Source organism: Nelumbo nucifera, chromosome 3, assembly GCF_055504915.1.
Source record: "Nelumbo nucifera cultivar China Antique chromosome 3, China Antique-T2T, whole genome shotgun sequence".
Taxonomy (NCBI): Eukaryota; Viridiplantae; Streptophyta; class Magnoliopsida; order Proteales; family Nelumbonaceae; genus Nelumbo; species Nelumbo nucifera.
The window spans coordinates 16120291-16140199 of NC_142651.1; the positions used below are offsets into that span (position 1 = coordinate 16120291).

General features: G+C 39.8%; 1 protein-coding gene across 3 annotated transcripts in view; it reads left to right on the forward strand.

The window, feature by feature from the left end:
• LOC104598288 (hyperosmolality-gated Ca2+ permeable channel 2.3-like) overlaps positions 1 to 19909 on the forward strand; it is a 93462-nt gene that overhangs the window by 28402 nt on the left and 45151 nt on the right. For all 3 annotated transcript variants that reach the window (XR_016084056.1, XR_016084057.1, XM_010260280.3), the window contains exons 3-4: positions 5970 to 6116; positions 14189 to 14252. Coding sequence is in view for 1 of the 3 variants with exons in the window: in XM_010260280.3 (XP_010258582.1) it covers positions 5970 to 6116; positions 14189 to 14252 (211 nt within the window). In the remaining 2 variants the exon portion in view is untranslated. The remainder of the gene's footprint in view (positions 1 to 5969; positions 6117 to 14188; positions 14253 to 19909) is intronic.

The following is a 19909-nucleotide window of genomic DNA, read 5'->3' on the forward strand; positions in this document are numbered from 1 at the left end:
AGTGGCACTGTAGACTTGGTCATCCGTCTCTTAGAGCTCTTCAGTTACTTGTTCCGTCATTGTGTCGTCTTTCTAATTTAAATTGTGAGTCGTGTCAGTTTGGGAAACATCATCGTGTCTCCTTTAGTCCTAGAGTTGATAGTCGTACATCAAGTCCTTTTTCTTTAGTCCATTTGGACATCTGGGGTCCAAACAGAGTAGTGTCTTATAATGGTTACAAGTACTTTGTAATTTTTGTTGATGATTATTCAAGGATAACATGACTTTACCTTATGAAAGAAAAGAGTGAATTGTTTTCTATCTTCCAGAAATTTTATGCTGAAATTCGCAATCAATTTGGTGTAAATATTAAAAATCTTCGTTCTGATAATGGCCGCGAGTATTTTTCCACACACTTTCAAGAATATTTGGAACAACATGGCATTTTCCATCAAACCTCATGTACCTACACCCCTCAACAAAATGGGGTGGCTGAAAGAAAAAACCGTCACCTTTTGAAAACTACTCGGTCCCTCTTACATCAGATGAATGTCCCCAAACCCTTTTGGAGTGATGCTGTACTCACATCTTGCTTTCTTATTAACCGCATGCCCATGTCTATCCTTGAAGGTTAGTCCCCTTTCTCTGTTCTATTTCCCACATTGTCTCCTTTTCCCCTTACTCCCAGAGTTTTTGGATGCGTGTGTTTCGTTCATAATCTTGGGCCTGGAATGGACAAGTTAGATGCTAGATCCACTAAGTGTGTCTTTCTTAGCTATTCCAGGACTCAAAAAGGGTATAAGTGTTATAACCCTCGTTCTCGGCGTTCTTTTTGTGTGTTCTGATGTTACATTTTTTGAGCCTGTTTCTTTCTTCTCCAGGTCGGATACTTCTTATCCTCTGTTGCCATCACCCCCTCTTCCAGTTCCTGTTGAGGATCCCGTTCCTCTTGTTCCGGTCATGACCTAGTCTTTGCCTCCAGTGCAGCTACCTGAGAGAGGACCACCTATCCGGCATGTGTATACACATCGTTAGGCATCGGCTCCTCCCCTAGCTTCGTCACCGTCGACAGATCCGACAATTGATCCCACCCCAGCCCCAACTCCAAGTTCTGAACTTGATCTTCCTATTGCTTTGCGGAAAGGTAAACGCAGTTGCACTCTCCATCCCTAATTATGTTTCTGTATCTCACATTTTGGCTTCCCATCGACAGTTTGTTTCTATGTTATCCTCTGTCTCTGTTCCCAAGGATGTCCAAGCAGCCCTCAATTCTCCAAGGTGGCGCCAAGCAATGGAAGAAGAACTCTCGGCCCTGATTCGTACTCATACGTGGGACCTCACTACTCTTCCTCCTGGTAAGCATGTGGTCAGCTGTAAGTGGGTGTACACGGTTAAATACTTACCTGATGGAAGTGTTGAACAGTTGAAAGCTCGGTTAGTTGCCAAAGGTTATTCACAGTAGTATGGAATTGATTACACAGACACCTTCTCTTTGGTTGCCAAAATTGGGTCAGTTCGTGTTTTGATTTCTCCTGCTGCTATGTTTGATTGGCCCTTGTTTCAACTTGACATCAAGAATGCCTTTTTACATGGTGATCTTCTTGAGGAGGTGTACATGGAGCAACCACCAGGGTTTCTTGCTCATGGGGAGGGTGAGAAGGTCTGTAGACTTAAGAAGGTTATTTATGGACTTAAACAATCTCCCCGTGCATGGTTTGGGAGATTTAGTAAAGTGGTGAAGAAGTTTGGAATGAAACAATGTCTGGTTGACCATTCCATATTCAACTATGAATCAAATGCTAGGAAGATTCTCTTGGTGGTATATGTAGATGACATTGTTATCACAGGCAGTGACAGACCAAGAATTTACAGGTTGAAGACTTACTTGCATGATCACTTCCAGACAAAGGATCTTGGCAAATTAAGATACTTCCTAGGGATAGAGGTTGCAAGGTCCAAGAATGGTATTAATTTGTGCCAGAGGAAATATGTTCTTGATTTTCTAGAGGAAACAGGGTTGTTGGGTGCCAGACCAACTGAAACACCATGGAACTGAATGCTAGATTGGGTAGTGATACAGGTGAGGAGTTTGAGGATCCGGGAAGGTATAGAAGGCTGGTGGGTAAGCTTCATTACCTAACCATCACTCGACCTGATATCTCATTTGCGGTCAGTGTAGTGAGTCAATTTATGCAGAATTCAAGAATCCCACACTGGGAGGTTGTCCTAAGGATTGCGAGGTATTTGAAGGGTGCTCCAAGTCGTGGTTTGTTGTATAAGAGTGGAGGAAGTCTTGAGATAGAGGGATACACGGATGCTGATTGGGCCGGGTCCATATCTGACAGAAGGTCCACTACAGGGTATTGCACTTTTCTTGGTGGGAAATTAGTGACATGGAAGAGTAAGAAGCAGACAGTGGTAGCAAGAAGCAGTGCAGAGGCTGGATATAGGGCTACGGCTCACACAACATGCGAACTGGTGTGGTTGAAGCATCTACTAGAGGAGATGGGATACTCGATTGACACTCCTATGAAGCTATACTGTGATAACCAAGCTGTAGTTCATATCTCCTCTAATCCAGTGTTTCATGAAAGGACGAAGCACATAAAAGTGGATTGCCACTTTGTACGTGAGAAGGTGCTTAGTGGAGTGATAAGTACAGCATATGTGAACACAGGAAATCAATGGGCAGACCTGTTTACCAAAGGGTTGAATCGGGGAAGAGTGGACTACATATGTAACAAGATGGGACTATATGACGTATACTCACCAGCTTGAGGGGGAGTGTTAGAGTCGGCTGTACAAGGGTAGTACAGTCCTTTTATGTTTAGTTATATTATGTACTGCTCTGCTGATGTGGCTCTCACTTAAGTGAGGGCATGATGGTAATCCTTGTATATCTTAGAAGAGTATAAATAAAAGAAGGGCCGAATAGAGGTTTTTAGATTTTACTTGCTAGTTCGGCTGTGACTTTTCTCCTTCTCCTCTCTCTTTTCCTTCTCTTTCTTCTGATCTGAACATATATGAACATCTAATCTGAGTTTTATCATACCCCACTCCCTAGGCCTGTCAATGATACCCGTAAACCCGCAACCCGATCTGATAATCTCAGATTTGGATGAGGTAAATGTCATATCAGATTGGATTTGGATGGCAGAAGTAGAATCCGGTTAAAAATCGGATCAAACTTGGATTCACCCCCATCTGATAAAAATTCGAGTCTGATATATTTATAAATATAAATATATTTTATATATTTTATATTATATACTTTTATACATTAATGGAATAGATAAAATTTCTTAGGGGTGAATGAGGAAATCTGTTCCTCAAACCCCCAGTCGGCCAGCCCTAAAATCCTAAACCCTCACTCGACACTTCAACAGTCGACATTTTCTTCTCACTTCTCTTCTCTTGCTGTCGCCTAACTCACCTTGCCATTTGTCAAGTTGCTGCTGTTCTCTCCTCTTTCAACTCTCACTCTCTGCAACAACCAAGTTGACGTTGCCGTTCTTTTCTCGCCGTCATTGTTCTTTTCTTGCTTAGGTTTTCTCTTGACCATAGAGCTCTCATGTACCGTTTTCTTCTTGACCATAGGTTTTCATTTGTTCTGAATAAATTATAGATCATTTCAAAATGTTTGAAATAAAAATTTAAATTTTATAGATTACAGAATTGTTTCAAAACTTTTGAGTAAAAATTACTGATTATAGATTTTGTTTTAATGATATTACATTCAGCAATTGTGACCATTCAACCAAAGAACCGAAACCGGTCAACCAGTGGTACCGGTTTGGTTTTGGTTCAGAGAAATGTAAAAACTAGTAGGACTGGTTCGGTTTCAGAAAAGTGCTCATGTTGGGTGGAGCTCCATTAATGGTCTCTGGTCACACAAATGTTCCTCTAGATATGCACAAGGGAGCTATCTCCCACTTCATATTTGACTCCTTTTATGAAAGAGGTGTTAGAGTTTTTCAATATCTCTCCCAAAAACACAATAATACATTGTACTCACCTCCATGGGTTTCCAATCCAAGTCTCTAGAACCATATTTTGTAAAACTAAGTTGCTTCCAAGGTGAGTTCAGTTGTTCATCAAATCTGTCCTACCATTTTCCTAAAAGAAACATGTTCACTTTCTGCAAGTGCCTCAATCCCAATCCACCATCTACAAAAGGGGAACTATGGTTTTTTATTCTACCAAATGATATTTGAATTAGTCCTTCCAGCATTTGCAAGGAAGTATAGTTGAAGTTTCTCCATATGGTGGGAAACTTTTGACTGGAATGAGAAAAAAGAATGAGGAAAGATTGACCAAAGCTCTCTTGTAATGGTGAAGTTACTTCCTTTGAATATGTATCTCATTTCCACTTTTCCAGCTTGGCTTCCTTTCTATAAGGTCCCATATAGTTTCTGATATATACACCTTGCACCAGGAACAGTAAGAACGCCCAAGTATTTGGATGGAAGTTTCCCAACATCACAACCCAGTGCAGCCATTAATGTTGCTTATTTCTCCTATAACCTATTTCTCGTTTTTGAGGAGATTTATGTGTGGGTGTGAAATTGTTTCAAATCATCAAAATATACACCATGATTATAAAAACTGATCTTGTGAATCACCAGAAAAAAAATAGTCTGTTGTCATTGAATTGTAATGAAAATTTTGGACAAGATGTCCCACTCCAAATCCATCAGTGAAACCAAACGACTGTCTGCGTCCTTGGTGGTCATCCTGCTAAAAGTCTCTATAATGCATGAAGAGGAGGGGGAATCCTTGTCTGAGACCTTGAGCTTCTGAAATAAACATGAGACATTCCCTAAATAAGAGCAGTGAAGTTGGTGTCTCAGTGCACATTCTGAAGGGGACATAGATGATATGACACTCCAATGGCACAATGCTATTATCCATTGAAAACTTAGTTATTTACCTTTTAGATTCAAGGTATGCAATTTATTTACTGAGTGTCTTGATGTAGGGATGGGCCTTGATCTCCTGAAAACAAATCTCTGCACACACGGAATCCAATAACACATCAGGAATATCTCCCGTACATGTATGTTAAATTCATGGGGAGATGTTCCAAATGTGCATCTGGATGCCTGTTCTTTCAGAGTGTGCACAGAGTTTTTTCCTTCATGGGATCCGGGGTCATAATTTGCCACCAGTTCTATGTTTCAGGAATTAGGACACCATTGAATGAATCCTAACTAAAGCATTCGCTATGTGGGCTGATATGGATTAGGGATTTAACTCATGTCCAATCTAGGGGGTTCCTTATCTGATGGATGTCTGGCTTTAAAGTTCTTCCATGTGGCAAAAAAAAAAAAAAAGGCTGAGGTGTCTACAGAGTCCCAGTTGACATGATCAGGAACCATATTCATATCTAAGAATAAATTATGAAAATAATGAGCTTTGTCTCTAGAAGTATCCCTATAATATTCGGTTCTGGCATCAATATTATATCATCTTGACATGGGTATGATACGCATGTTCAGGTATGCAGTATCATAGGTTCATATGGAAAAGCATATCTAGTTAGAAGTTGAAAAATCTTTTTTTTTTTTTGTGTTCAAACGAGTCAGAAGCCTACAACATGGGTAAGGTAGAGGTATCATCAACCCAGGGCAGCATTGAGATACATCTAACATTTTGTAATTGTTATCTGCTTTCTGGGTATGTTGATATGGTATTTAGATGTCTTGGAGGTCCCATACATGAAGTTAGAAATTAATCTGGATTAGAAGAAAGTTTGTTTGACATTTTAATCTTTGGTAGAAATTTTCTCTTAATTGCAATATTAACACGTGTACTGGAATTCCATTTTTGATATTATACCGTTTAAACATCAACCTAGTATCAGGTAAAAAATATATTTAACCTACTAATATGATTTTAATATCATATTTCTTTTCCAGAATTATATGGTATTTTTTCTGTTCTAAATAGAGATGATTTGGTACTATGAGATTCATATTTATTCTTTGTAGTTTAAGAGTATTTTCCTTCGCTGGGATCGTTGGAATATTCATTCTTCTTCCGGTGAACTATGTGGGGAATCAACTAGATTTTTCTGATTTGCCAAATAAATCTTTGGACATATTCAGCATTTCAAATGTAAATAATGGCTCCAAAAGGTGATTAACTTAAACCGATTCCTTTCCTGATGGTGTAGCCCTGCACTTATTAGTAGACATGCTTAATTCTTGGATCTGATTCCTTTCATTTATCTTAATGGACATGCTTATGTAATATTTAATATGCTCTTGTCCAAGCTATTTCCAACTCTTTCTACCTATAAAGTGTTTTTGTACTTGAAACTATGAAGGTGAAAAGAAGCTTATAATAAGTTATCGTGTATATGATGTTAATGCTGGAAGTTGTCAAATATAGAATTTTTCACATTTTTTATGTTTTTATATTTTAGACAGTAGGATTATTTTGGTCATTTTATGTTGTTTGTGGGATCCATTCTAAGGAGACCGAATCAGCCCCCCACAAAACTGCCCCCGCAACGTCCCACAGCACATCCCCGCATGTATTAGGAATATCTCCCGATGATGACATCTTCATTCTAGGTATTATCACCAGGAGATGTTCCCAATAAACGGTGGGGATGTACTGTGGGACGTTGTGGGGGGCTGATTTGAACTCCATTCTAAGAGTTTGATTTACCTAGTCATGGTTTGTTGTGTTTATTTATTTATTTTTTTTATGAACGAGTAAAGAATTTTATTAATCAGAAGATTAAGGAGTTACAAGCAACCCAAGGAGAGGCACGAGATGTGACCTATCCTTTAAGATTGATCACAGCTTCTCGAACTAGGACATAAATTACAAAGTAGCCCAATACCGAGAAGCCCCTTGTTTAGAAGTAAATCAGCCAAAGCATTTGCTGATCTGCCCACCCATGGAGCACTAACTGTCATATTGCTTGTTAGCCATTTAACTTTGATTTCAATCAGGAGTGAAGTAGAGAAGAGAGGAGAAGAAGAAGAAGAAGAGAGAAGAGAAGAGAAGATTGGAGACCAAAAAAAGTATGGCTAGCGGCGCCAGTCTTTGTATTTATATGTTAGGGTGACAATATAAAAAAATAAAACATGAAAAGACAAAAGTGCCCTTGCAGCACATAACTAAGATTACATCACTCCCCCTCAAGTTGGGGCATAGATATTAATCATCCCCAACTTGTCACAAAGATTATAGTGCCGCATGGAGTTTAATCCTTTGGTCAGGATGTCTGCAAGTTGTTCCTCAGAGCTGATGTAGGGAGTGCAAACTTCTTATTTTTCCAATTTTTCCCTGATGAAGTGTTTGTCAATCTCTATATGTTTAGTTCTATCATGGAGAACAGGATTGGTTGCAATGCTAATGGCAGCTTTATTGTCACAATAGAGTGACATAGGGTCATTGAGAGGAAAACCCAATTCACCCAAGAGATTCTTTATCCATAGAAGTTATGCCACACCATAAGAAATGGCCTTGTATTCAGCTTCTGCACTTGATCTGGCCACCACACTTTGTTTCTTACTCCTCCAAGTAACAAGATTTCCCCCAACAAAGGCACAATAGCCATTAATGGATTTTCTGTCATCCACAGAATCAGCCCAATTTGCATCAGTGTAAACCTTAACTCTCATATGCCTATGTTTTCCAAATAGGAGCCCTGTCCCAAGGAATTTCTTCAAATATCTAAGAACTCTATATGCTGCTTCTAAGTGTATGGCCCTGGGAGCATGCATAAACTGACTAAAGACTCCCACTGCATACACAATGTTAGGTCTTTCATAGATAGGTAGAGAAGTTTGCCCACCAATCTTTGATACTGCTTTGTGTCTACTATGGGCTCATCACTGCAATCCCTAAGCCTGTGGTTTACATCTATAGGAGTGACAGCAGGTTTTGCTCCAAGCTTCCCTGTATCTTTCAAGAGATCTAGAATATATTTCCTCTGGGAGATGAAGATACCTTGATTAGAGTGGGCAACTTCAATTCCAAGGAAATAACGTAAAGGCCCTAAACCCTTCCTTTCAAGCTAAGTGGCCAAGAATCTCTTCAATCTCCGTATCTCTGAGTCCCAATCACCAATGATAATAATGTCATCAACATACACAATTAAAGCTGCCATTCTTCCTTGTTCTCTCTTCACAAATAGTGTGTGATCAAACTGGCACTGCTTAAAGCCCATCTATTGAACTGCCTTGTGGAACCTATTGAACCAGGCCCTTGGAGACTGTTTTAAGTCATACAGAGATTTCTTCAGTCTGTAGACTTTTTGCTCATTTCCCTTAGCACAAAAACCTGGAGGTTGGGTCATGTACACTTCTTCTAAGTTACTATTCAAAAAGGCATTTTTAATGTCCAGTTGATGAAGCTCCCAATCTAGATTTGCTGCTAAAGAAAGGAGAACTCGAATAGAATTCATTTTTGCTACAGGTGCAAAGGTTTCCGCATAATCAACTCCATAAACCTGTGAAAAACCTTTTGCAACTAGCCGGGCCTTGTACCTCTCCTCTATGCCATCTGCCTTATGTTTCACAAAGAATACCCATTTGCACCCCATAGGTTCCTTTCCCTCAGGAAGATCTACCAACTCCCACGTGCCATTTTTGTGAAGGGCATTGATCTCCTCCATTGCATCTGTCCACTTAGGAACAAGTAAAGCTTCTATAACACTCTTAGGAAGGGAAACATTGTTAATAGCAGAGAGGAAAGCACGGAAAGAGGGTGAAACATTCTCATAGGATAAGGAATGAGCCATTGGGTGGTGTGTGGTGCATGATTTGACACCCTTCCCCTTAGCAATAGGAAGATCCAGATCACAATTAGAAGCATCAATATCAATGGGTTCAAGAATATTAACTAGAACAATAGTACTTGGATGCGGTGATGGATTCAACTTGTGAGAGTCCGATGGCATAGGTTGCACAGCTTTAGGATGCTCTGTGTCTATTGAACTTTGTTGACTCCGGCCTTGACTTTTGTACCGTTGTCTACGAAAGACTGAAATGAAGGAGGGTTAGGAGGAGAAGGCAACAAAACCTGTCTCTATTTCTCATCACTTGGACTCTCCCCCTGAGGAGAAGTAGGAAAGAAAGGCACATCTTCAAAGAAAGAAACATCCATGGATACAAAGTACTTTTTGGAAATGGGGTCAAATCAACAATAACCCTTGAAAGCTAAATTACTGTAGCCGAAGTAGCAGAAAAGAGAAGAAGAAGAAGAAGAGATGCAGGAATGTCGAACTTTCTACTCAGTCGACAGTACTATTATTTATATTATGGTGTAGTACAATGATACAGGAAGTTACTAGAATGCCCCTGATTAGTGATGGGACACCCAGACAACTTAAAACATTAAACAGGATTAGGCCCATTAACAAAGGCCCAGTACAGGACAACTTAAACTTAAGTATAGGCTAATAAGAACTCTTATCAGCCGAATACTCATACATACAAAGACTTCAATCCAACACTCCCCCTCAAGCTAAGCATGGATATCAATCATGTTTAGCTTGCCAAGCATGTCCCTAAACTTTGCTGCTGCCAGCCCTTTAGTCAGTACATCCGCAATTTGCATCTCAGATGGAGTATAAGGCACACAGAGTTCACCCGAGACAATTCTTTCTCTAACAAAGTGCCGATCAATCTCAATATGTTTTGTCCTGTCATGCTGCACGGGATTGTTGGCAATGTTGATGGCAGCTTTATTGTCACAATACAGCCTGAGAGGACCTTCAGCCTTAATGCCAAGTTCATTAAGAAGAGTTCTGAGCCATAAGAGTTCAGCAACCCCGTGGGCCATAGCTCGATACTCTGCTTCTGCACTTGATCTAGCCACTACATTCTGCTTCTTACTGCGCCATGTGACCAGGTTTCTTCCCACAAATGTACAGTAACCCGAGGTTGACTTCCTGTCTCCAACAGACCCAGCCCAATCTGCATCAGTGTAGGCTTCAATTTCAATTCTATTGTTTTTCCTGAAGAGAATTCCCTTCCCTGGGCAAGTCTTCAAGTACCTGAGAATCCTTTCAACTGCTTTCATATGAGGAATCTTTGGAGAGTGCATAAATTGACTGACAACATGCACAGCATAAGCAATATCTGGCCGAGTGAGGGATAAGTATATCAGCTTCCCTACCAATTTTTGGTATCTCTCTTTATCATAGTAGTCCTCCCCTACTGATTCCTGCAGGCCATGGTTCTGTTCCATTGGAGTATCTGCTGGCCTACACCCCATCATGCCTGTTTCCTCTAGGAGGTCAAGAACATACTTCCGCTGACATATGTAGATTCCCTCTCTTGACCTGGCAACTTCAATCCCAAGAAAATATCTCAAATGACCCAAGTCTTTGATCTCAAATTCAGAAGCTAGAAACTCCTTCAGTCTTTTTATCTCTTCCAAGTCATTCCCGGTAATTACCATATCATCCACATAAACAATGAGTGCAGTAAGTTTGCTATCCTGTCTCCTTATGAACAAGGTATGGTCTGCACCACTCTGAGTGTACCCCACTTTCTTCATGGCCCCACAGAGCCTCTCAAACCATGCACTGGGTTGGGCTTTTCCTCTATATTAACATAACATGTTTAGGCCCGAGCTTGAGTCCAACCCAACCATTGGGCCTAGATCTTGAGCCTGACTCCAACCCTCATATAAAGAAGCCTAAAGCCTAGCCTGGAAATCAGGCAAAAAGTTTTTATTTTTTAACTCAACAATAAAACTGATTTATTTATATTAAATGATTTCAAAATCCCAAAATATAGAAAGATCTCACTATGGCTTGAGAAAAGAGAAGAGGAGCAAATATATATTATTATAAAATATTGTCGGCCTAGGCTTTTTGAGGAAGCTTGAGCCCATCCCAAAAAAGGCCAGGCCTAGTGTTTTGAGCCTAGGCCTAAGCTCGTGGGCCTAAAATCATGTCCAATCCTCACAAAGAACGGGCTGGGTTGGGCCGGCCCGTTTGGCTACTCAGCCCATGAACAAGTCTAATGCTGAGTTATGTTGTGAAAATGTGATAAATGAGATTTTGGTGAGTCTCTACATATTGTTCTTATGGTGAGTGATTCCCATATACCCTAGAGTTATTCTAGGTGCCTACTGAGTGATTCTACATCCTGTGTGTGTGTGTGTTGTTTTTTGACTAATATTGTGAACTGATCAATCACCCACAAGTTCTCCATCAACAGAGATTATTCAACATTCCTTAAAGACTGAAATTGATCCAGGTACATTTTCTCACTATGGCTTGAGAAAAGAGAAGAGGAACAAATATATATTATTATAAAATATTGTCGGCCTAGGCTTTTTGAGGAAGCTTGAGCCCATCCCAAAAAAGGCCAGGCCTAGTGTTTTGAGCCTAGGCCTAAGCTCGTGGGCCTAAAATCATGTCCAATCCTCACAAAGAACGGGCTGGGTTGGGCCGACCCGTTTGGCTACTCGGCCCATGAACAAGTCTAATGCTGAGTTATGTTGTGAAAATATGATAAATGAGATTTTGGTGAGTCTCTACATATTGTTCTTATGGTGAGTGATTGCCATACACCCTAGAGTTATTCTAGGTGCCTACTGAGTGATTCTACATCCTGTGTGTGTGTGTGTGTGTTGTTTTTTGACTAATATTGTGAACTGATCAATCACCCACAAGTTCTCCATCAACAGAGATTATTCAACATTCCTTAAAGACTGAAATTGATCCAGGTACATTTTCCCCTCTAATTTATATCAAAATAAAAAGAATCCCACTTTGACAGTTATTGTCCTTCTATGCCATCTCTTTGGAGACGGGTGCTACAAATTTCAGATCTTGTGGTGGGTTTTGTGGGGTGAAGAAGGGGATTAAGGATTGAGTAATTTATTTACAAGACTAGAAAAACAAGACAAAAGAGGCACATTTTCACTGAAATATTCGTATCATATAAGATAATTTGTGGGAGTTGAACACAGTACCATATATATTTTTTCAGGATTTCAACCACCCCCCCCCTAAAAAAAAAAAGGATACTCCAGAATGATTGAAGGCATCACCCTTTGCACAATCAAATACGTTTGCCTGAAAATTAGTCCTAACTCACAAGAAACAAAGTGATCATGGAGGGACATGTAGTCCCTAAACAATCTTTATGTGGGGAAAAAGTAAAGTGAATACTGAGGGCTGTGCCTATTATTTATGTAAAGTTTAGACTTTAGATGACATGCTTAAAACAAATTTCATTAAAATTCTTCCAAAAGTTCCTTGTGAAAAAGGTTACAAGAAGTTGTTTACGACCTTCTGTAGAACCCTACTTAAGAATTAATCAAGACCCTCTTTACTTTTAACCTATACTACTGTAACTGTATAATTGACTAAAAGGACATTATCCAATGTTGGTCCTGTAAGTCTGTTGTCTTGGGAGGGGTGGATTGGATATGGACCTAACCTTTGGCATTTTTTACGCATGGTGGCCACTCTCAGACTTGAACCTCTGTTCTCACACTTGTCAACCTTTGATTTTACTGTTGCAACGAGCAATCTATAATAGACTAAGACCAAAATACCCTTAATGGGCACATGGAAGGTAACATGGCTTTTAAATAATTATGGATGACTAGAATACACCTAGTGAAAACATGAGGGGGTTACATGATTTTAAAAGAAAATGGACTCTAAAGCCTAGATTTTCCAATTATTTATGGAAGGCTACCAAGCATAAAAGATGACATCTAAGTCTATCTTAGATAGAACCAAATCTAGATAGCTAATGTTTGCAACAACAAGTATGAATCTAGCTAATTCATCATTTATAGTTATTTATTTTTTCATATACGATTAAAAAAATGGGTAATTGCTTAGTGCAATGATAAATTCTCATGATCACAAGTATGAGAATGTGGGTTTTAGTGAAAAAAAAAAGAAAAATAAAATGCAGAAATTTAGGTCCAAATCCAGTACACCCCTCCCAAGACCCCAAATAACTGGGACTAGAATTGGTTAACGTGATTTTGGATGAGTAAAGCACCCTTATGTCTTAAAATTGGCGCCAATTAATGGGTTCAATTAATACTAAGTGCTTTAAATTGATTGTCTTAAGAAATACATGACCTATATTGTATTGGATGATAGCTTGGTTGTCTTTATCTCCGAAAAGAATTAATTAAGCTATACTTTCTTTTTACTGGTAACATATAAATATATAGGTAGGGAAGAATTGGAATGCACCTTGCTATGCGGTCTTTTTGGATCTAGACTTCGCTATACTCTTTCTTTTAACTTTACTGTATTTTATTAATAAATTCTCTTCCCATATATTAATTATTAAGGCTGCAATTTGAGTGGACACAACCTGATATTTTGCATGGTTTGGCTTGAATTTTTGGTCTTTGGTCTGGCTTGGGCCAAAAAACTCAGGCCTGACCTAAAGTTAGGTTGGTCTTGACATTGTATGATATACACACCTGTATAGATGTGTACCTATTTATGATATATGTATATTAGAGGGTGGGCCTTGGTGCAATGCTTAGGTTGCTCCATTGTGACCTTGGTGACCAGGGTTCAAATCTTGGAAACAGCCTCTTTGTATGTCAGGGGTAAGGCTGTGTACATCTGTCCCTCCCTAGACCCTGCATTGGTGGGAGCCTTATGCATTGGGCTGCCATTTTTATATATGTATGTATATTACATATTTATACTATCATATACACACTAGAGTATACTTAGTTATTCACAGTGTTTGTATATGATTATCCTAAATTCACACCCCAGCACAAGCATGCACAAAAATATACACTTGTTATGCATGATATTTATACAAAAACATCTTTTTTCTAATTATGTATATGCATTTATTAATGGACTTTGTGCATATTTTCAAAATACATTCAAAAACCTTTCAAACCTAACCAAGCTCTTGAGACCAGCTAAAGTTTGTTCAGTTAAGCTTGGGTTGGGCCTAGGTTGGCAAACTCGAGCTTGACCTCGGGTTGGATCAGGCCTGAGCCCAAGGTCTAGGTCTTAAGGTTGGGCTTGTGTTAACCCACAACCCTATCCAACCTGCCCAAGTTGCGCTCTTGTTCATTATAAATATCTCATTTTTAAGCTATTGAGTGCAACAACTAGTAAATTGCCTGAATGTATTTGGGATGATAGCTTTACTTTTCCTTATGTTTTTCTGTATTTTAACTAAGCAATTGGTGAGCATACTTGTATCTACTTATCCTTGTTTGACAGGTTATGGATTCACTTCTGCTCTGCATATGTTTTCACTGGAGTTGTCTGCTATCTTCTTTATTATGTAAGTCATTCTTTGCATACTTACTTTGGAAAGGTGTCCATTCTTTATTTATTTATTTTTGATAAATAGTGTCCATTCTTTATTTTATAACATGAAATATATACACACTGAGACAGATAGATAGGTAGGTAGGTCAGTAGGCCAAAAGTGATGTTTTGCAAAGACGGGCACCTCTCTTTACTTGTGTACAATTATAGGGGCATGTTGTAATGTGTAGCGGCCTAGTAGGGGCATTTCTGCCTTTTCCCATTGTTATAAGCTGTCGCCCTAAGTACAAATACTAACTTAGGTGCCACCAGCTACTGATTTTGAATAGATTTTTCTTTTTTCCTCTCTCTTTCTCCTCCACTCTTCTCTCTTCTCTCTTGTTCTGTCCAACTACATGGTATCTGTTGAAAGTGTTAAAATAATTGATTTTATGTTTGTTAGGGTATGTTTGGTTGATTAAAGCCTTTTTTATTTTAATCTATTATTGTACTATCACTTAGTAGGGGCACAAGGGTCATTTCCCTTCTTATTTTTTCGCCCTACATATTCTAATGAAGCTGGCGCCGCCAGTACACTTCTTCTTCCTTCCTTCTCTTCTCTTCTCTTCTCTGCTCTTTGCTGTAACCTTCAATCAGATTTACTGTCAAGATGGTATCAGAGCGTGGCCATTGAATCTGGGCGATCAAATGTCTTCTCCAAGCTGCTGAATCTGGGCGGAACAGAGGAGTACATCTGGTTTGTTCGAATCAGACCTGCAACTGGTACCCCCCCCCCCCATTTTTTTTCTTTTCTTTTCTTCTCTTCCCTTGGTCGTGTACCAAGAGGAAAATGAATGGACCTGAACCACTGAATGTTGGCACACCTTTGTGAGGTTTTTCCTCTGTTTGTTTTGGATCATGTGATCTTGTACCTGTGAAAGGCTGCTGTAGGTCACGTATGACCTGTTTTCTCTACTTGTTGGCTTGATGCCTTGTGTGTAAGGATCTCCCCTTGTGATTATTGCTTGTAGACCTGTTGAGAAAACTGGTAGGCTGGAACTGCTATTCTGTACAGGTCTGAAAATCAGATCTGTCATCTTGTTTATTCTGGAAATTGGTGCTGGTCTTGTGCTCAGATTAAGTCCAAAAACTGCAGTGTGGGTGGACTAATCACTTGTTGTGTGTGGAGTTTTTTGTTCTGATATAAGGAGGGATCCTAAGTTGAAGTTTTTTGATAAAAAAAATTCTGTGTTGACCATGTCTTCTGAGAATTCTGCTACTTCAATGATTTATGGAAATCAAAATGGGGTAAGTGGGGGAATGGATATGAGTTTCCCCATGGCTGTCATTCCCTTTGATGGTCTGATTTACCTTGAATGGTCTAGGGGAATAAAACTCTACATCACTGCTAGGGGAAAAATAGGATACATCAATGGGAAAGTGAAGGAACTGAAGACGGAAGTGCTGAATATGATAGATGGAACCAAGAAAATAGTATGATGATGTCTTGGCTCTTGGTTTCCATGCTGCCATAGGTGAGAAAAACTTTTATGTGGGCTAAAACTGCTTGTGAAATATGGGAACATGCAAAGTCCACCTATTCAGAGCAGAGACACTATGCCAAGATTTACCAACTGCAAGCTGAATCATCCACTTGTAAGCAGGGAGAAAGGAGTCTCTCGGTGTCGTTGCTTTGTTCATAACTTGTCACCTACTCGGGGTAAACTTGATCCTCGTGCTATTCCTTGTGTCTTCCTTGGTTACCCTCTATCTCAAAAGGGGTACCGTTGCTATGATCCCATCTCTCGTAAGTACTATGTCTCAATAGATGTGTCCTTCTTTGAGAATCAACCTTTCTTCTCGGTTTCTCCTCAGGGGGAGAGTAAGGTTGAGGAGAAACAGGCTCAGACTCAACTACCTCCTCTACCTGACCCTCCTCCATTCCGTGTCTTTCTTCGCCGCCACAAAAGCCAGCAGAGTTCAAGAGCCATGGAACCTAACACTATGCAACCAGCATCATCGGCTTAACCGGAGGTTGGTCCTTCCCATCAGCCAGGTACACTTGCTTCTATTGATATGCCTGCTCCTCTCAATGCTGATTCCCCTGTCATTAATGATCTTGATGTTCCTATTGCTAAGAGAAAGGGTGTTAAATCTTGTACTACTAACCATCCTATCTCTCACTTTGTGTCCTATGATCATATTTCATCTTCATATCATGCATATCCCCGTTCCTAAGAATGTGGCAGAAGCTTTATCCAAACCTAAATGGACAGATGCAATGAAGGAAGAGATTGATGCATTACACAAAAATGGCACTTGGGAGTTGGTGGATCTTCCTGAAGGGAAGGAACCGGTGGGGTGCAAGTGGGTGTTCACAGTGAAACACAAGGCTGATGGAACTGTTGAAAGGTACAAGGCCATACTGGTGGCAAAAGGTTTTACACAAGTATATGGAGTGGACTATGCAGAGACTTTTGCCCCAGTAGCCAAGATGAACTCTATCAGAATTCTGGCGGCAAATCTTGACTGGGAACTTCACCAATTGGACACCAAAAATGCTTTCTTGAATGGTGACTTAGAAGAGGAAGTGTACATGACCCAACCTCCAGGTTTTTGTGCTAAAGGTAGTGAACAGAAAGTGTGCAAGCTAAAAAAATCTTTATATGGGCTGAAACAATCTTGTTGGGCTTGGTTTAGTAAGTTCCACTCAGCAGTTCAACATATGGGGTTCAAACAATGCCAGCCAGATCACACACTATTTGTAAAGAAAGGTGAAGGAAAAATTGCAGCTCTAATTGTGTATATGGATGACATAGTGATCACAGGAGATTGGGAGGCTGAAATATAGAGACTAAAAAAGTTCTTAGCCACTCAATTTGAGGTGAAAGATCTAGGCCCCTTACGTTATTTTCTTGGAATTGAAGTTGCCCGCTCTCACAAGGGAATTTTTATTTCCCAACGGAAATATGTACTAGATCTACTAGAAGATATAGGCAAACTGGGGGTGAGACCAATTGACTCACCAATTGAACATAATCATCATCTGGGAGACAGTCAGGGAGAGTTTTTGAAAGATGTGAAGAAGTTTCAGAGACTTGTAGGGAGACTCTTGTATTTGTCTATGACTAGGCCTAATATTGCTTATGCAGTGGGTGTCCTTAGTCAGTTCATGCACAATCCTTAGACAACTCACTTTGAAGCTGTAGAGAGGATCCTTAGATACCTCAAGAAGTTTCTTGGAGCTGGTTTGCTGTTCCAGAAACATGGACATTTAAAGGTGGAGGTATATACTGATGCTGATTGGGCAGGGGCAGTTGATGATCGAAAGTCTACCAGTGGATATTGTGTCTTTGTAGGGGGAAACCTAGTCACATGGAGAAGTAAGAAGCAAAATGTGGTGGCTAGGTCTAGTTCTGAAGCAGATACAGAGCTATGTCTCATGGAGTTGCTGAAATCATGTGGATAAGAAAACTGTTAGGAGAACTGGGTTTTACAGTTAGCAACCCTATGTCACTCTATTGCGACAATAAGGCTGCTATCAATATTGCAGCTAATCCAGTCCTCCATGATAGGACGAAACACATTGAAGTGGACAAGCATTTTATTAGAGAGAAACTTGTAAGTGGAGAAGTGTGCACCCCATATGCCAGCTCAAAAGAACAACTTGCAGACATCTTCACCAAAGGCCTTCATCATGTGTGGCATAATGATTTGTGTGACAAGTTGGGCATGATTGACATCTATGCTCCAACTTGAGGGGGAGTGTTGAAAGTGTTAAAATAATTGATTTTATGTTTGTTAGGGTCTGTTTGGCTGATTAAAGCCTTTTTTATTTTAATCTATTATTGTACTATCACTTAGTAGGGGCACAAGGGTCATTTCCCTTCTTATTTTTTCACTCTATATATTATAATGAAGCTGGTGCCGCCAGTACCGTTCCATTGCCTCAACACTTCTTCCTTCTCTTCTCTTCTCTTCTCTTTGCTGTAACCTTCAATTAGATTTACTGTCAAGAGTATCAGAGCTCTAATCTGGGCGCAATCTTCTCAGATCTTGTTTTCTTTCCTTTTCTGAAAATCTTTTTTTTTTGAAGACTCCATTGTATTCTTCATCTGGGCGCAACCTTAGGCCTCGATTTTTTCTTTCTTCTCTCTTAGTCGCTGTACCAAGAAGAAGGGTGTGGTGGCAGCCGAATGCAGTAAAGGTTCTCTCTAGATCTGTGGTGGCAACTGAATGCAGTAAGGTGCTTTTCTAGGTTTGTGGCAGGAGCTGAATGCATTAAGGCTTGGTTTTTGAGGTTTCTCTATGTGCTGTAGGTCGTGGAAGCCAGGTATGTACTGTTACATTCATACGTAAACATTTGACCACTGTGAATGTCATAGTTTTGAGGTAGTAGGGACTGGTTGTCTCCTCTTATAAACTGAAGTGTTTCGGCTAAGAGTTAATGACCTACAGTCCTATTGAACCAATTTTTGGAGCCTTCTTATTTTTTTAGAAGAAAAAAACCCTCTATCTCAGATTGGTTTTTTGAAAAAACAACAGTAAATTTTTTGTTGAAATGGCTACTGAGGATTCAACAACCTCTGGTATTACTTCCTAGCAAGGAAAGCTAAATGGGGAATGGACATCATGAATTTATCTATGTCTATTACCCCCTTTGATGGCCTGAATTATTTGGAATGGTCCAAAGTCATCAAACTTTATATCACAACTAGGGGGAAGGCTGGTTATATAAGTGGAAAAATAAAAGAACCAAAGTCTGGTACTGCTGAACATGACCGATGGGATCAAGAAAACAACATGGTTATGTCATGGCTGTTAGGCTCTATGTTGCCTCATGTAAAGAAAAATTTCATATGGACTAACACAGCTTGTGAAATTTGGGAACAAGCCAAGGCAACCTATTTTGAATAGAGGAACTTTGCCAAGATTTATCAGTTTCAAGCAGAATCATCTACTTGTAAGCAAGGGGACCGTAGCCTATCTACATATTATTCAGCCCTTACATCTGTCTAGAAGGAACTAGACTATTATCAGACTATTGACTGGAAGGATGATGAGGATGCATAGGCTTACAAAAAACTTGTTTCCCAACAGCAGGTTTTTGCTTTTTTGCATGGGTTGAATCCGGCTTATGAGCCTCTCCGGGTGCAGATTTTGGGAAGTAGGGAACTTCCTTCAATTCAGGAAGTATATGCCCTAGTCCAATCTGAAGAGAGCAGGAAAAATCTCATGAATGTTTCTGAGGGGGAGCATCCTATTACCCTGGCTGCAAGAGGGGGTAACACAGGAATGAAAAAGGGAGAATAAGATCAAGACCGTAATTAGTCTTGAATCCTAATAGGTTTTAGGTTTACAAAATAGAAGAAAAGTGAGAGAAAGAAGAGAGAATAGAAGAGAAATAGGAGAACACAAGTGGTTGAAAGGAGGAACAGATTCTAACAGATCTGCCGCTGCCACTTTCTTATTATTTATAGGTTATGTTTAGTACACAATGGAAAGGACACATCTGCCCTTAGTACTTACATAATAAATAAAGTAAATAAAAGCTGAAATAAATAACAACTGAATTAACAAACTGACTCAAACTGACACTACTATAACTGAAACAAATAACTACACATGCTGTCCTACGAACACAGTGGGGACCACTGCAGTGGGGCCCACATCAGTGTTCTCTACACTCCC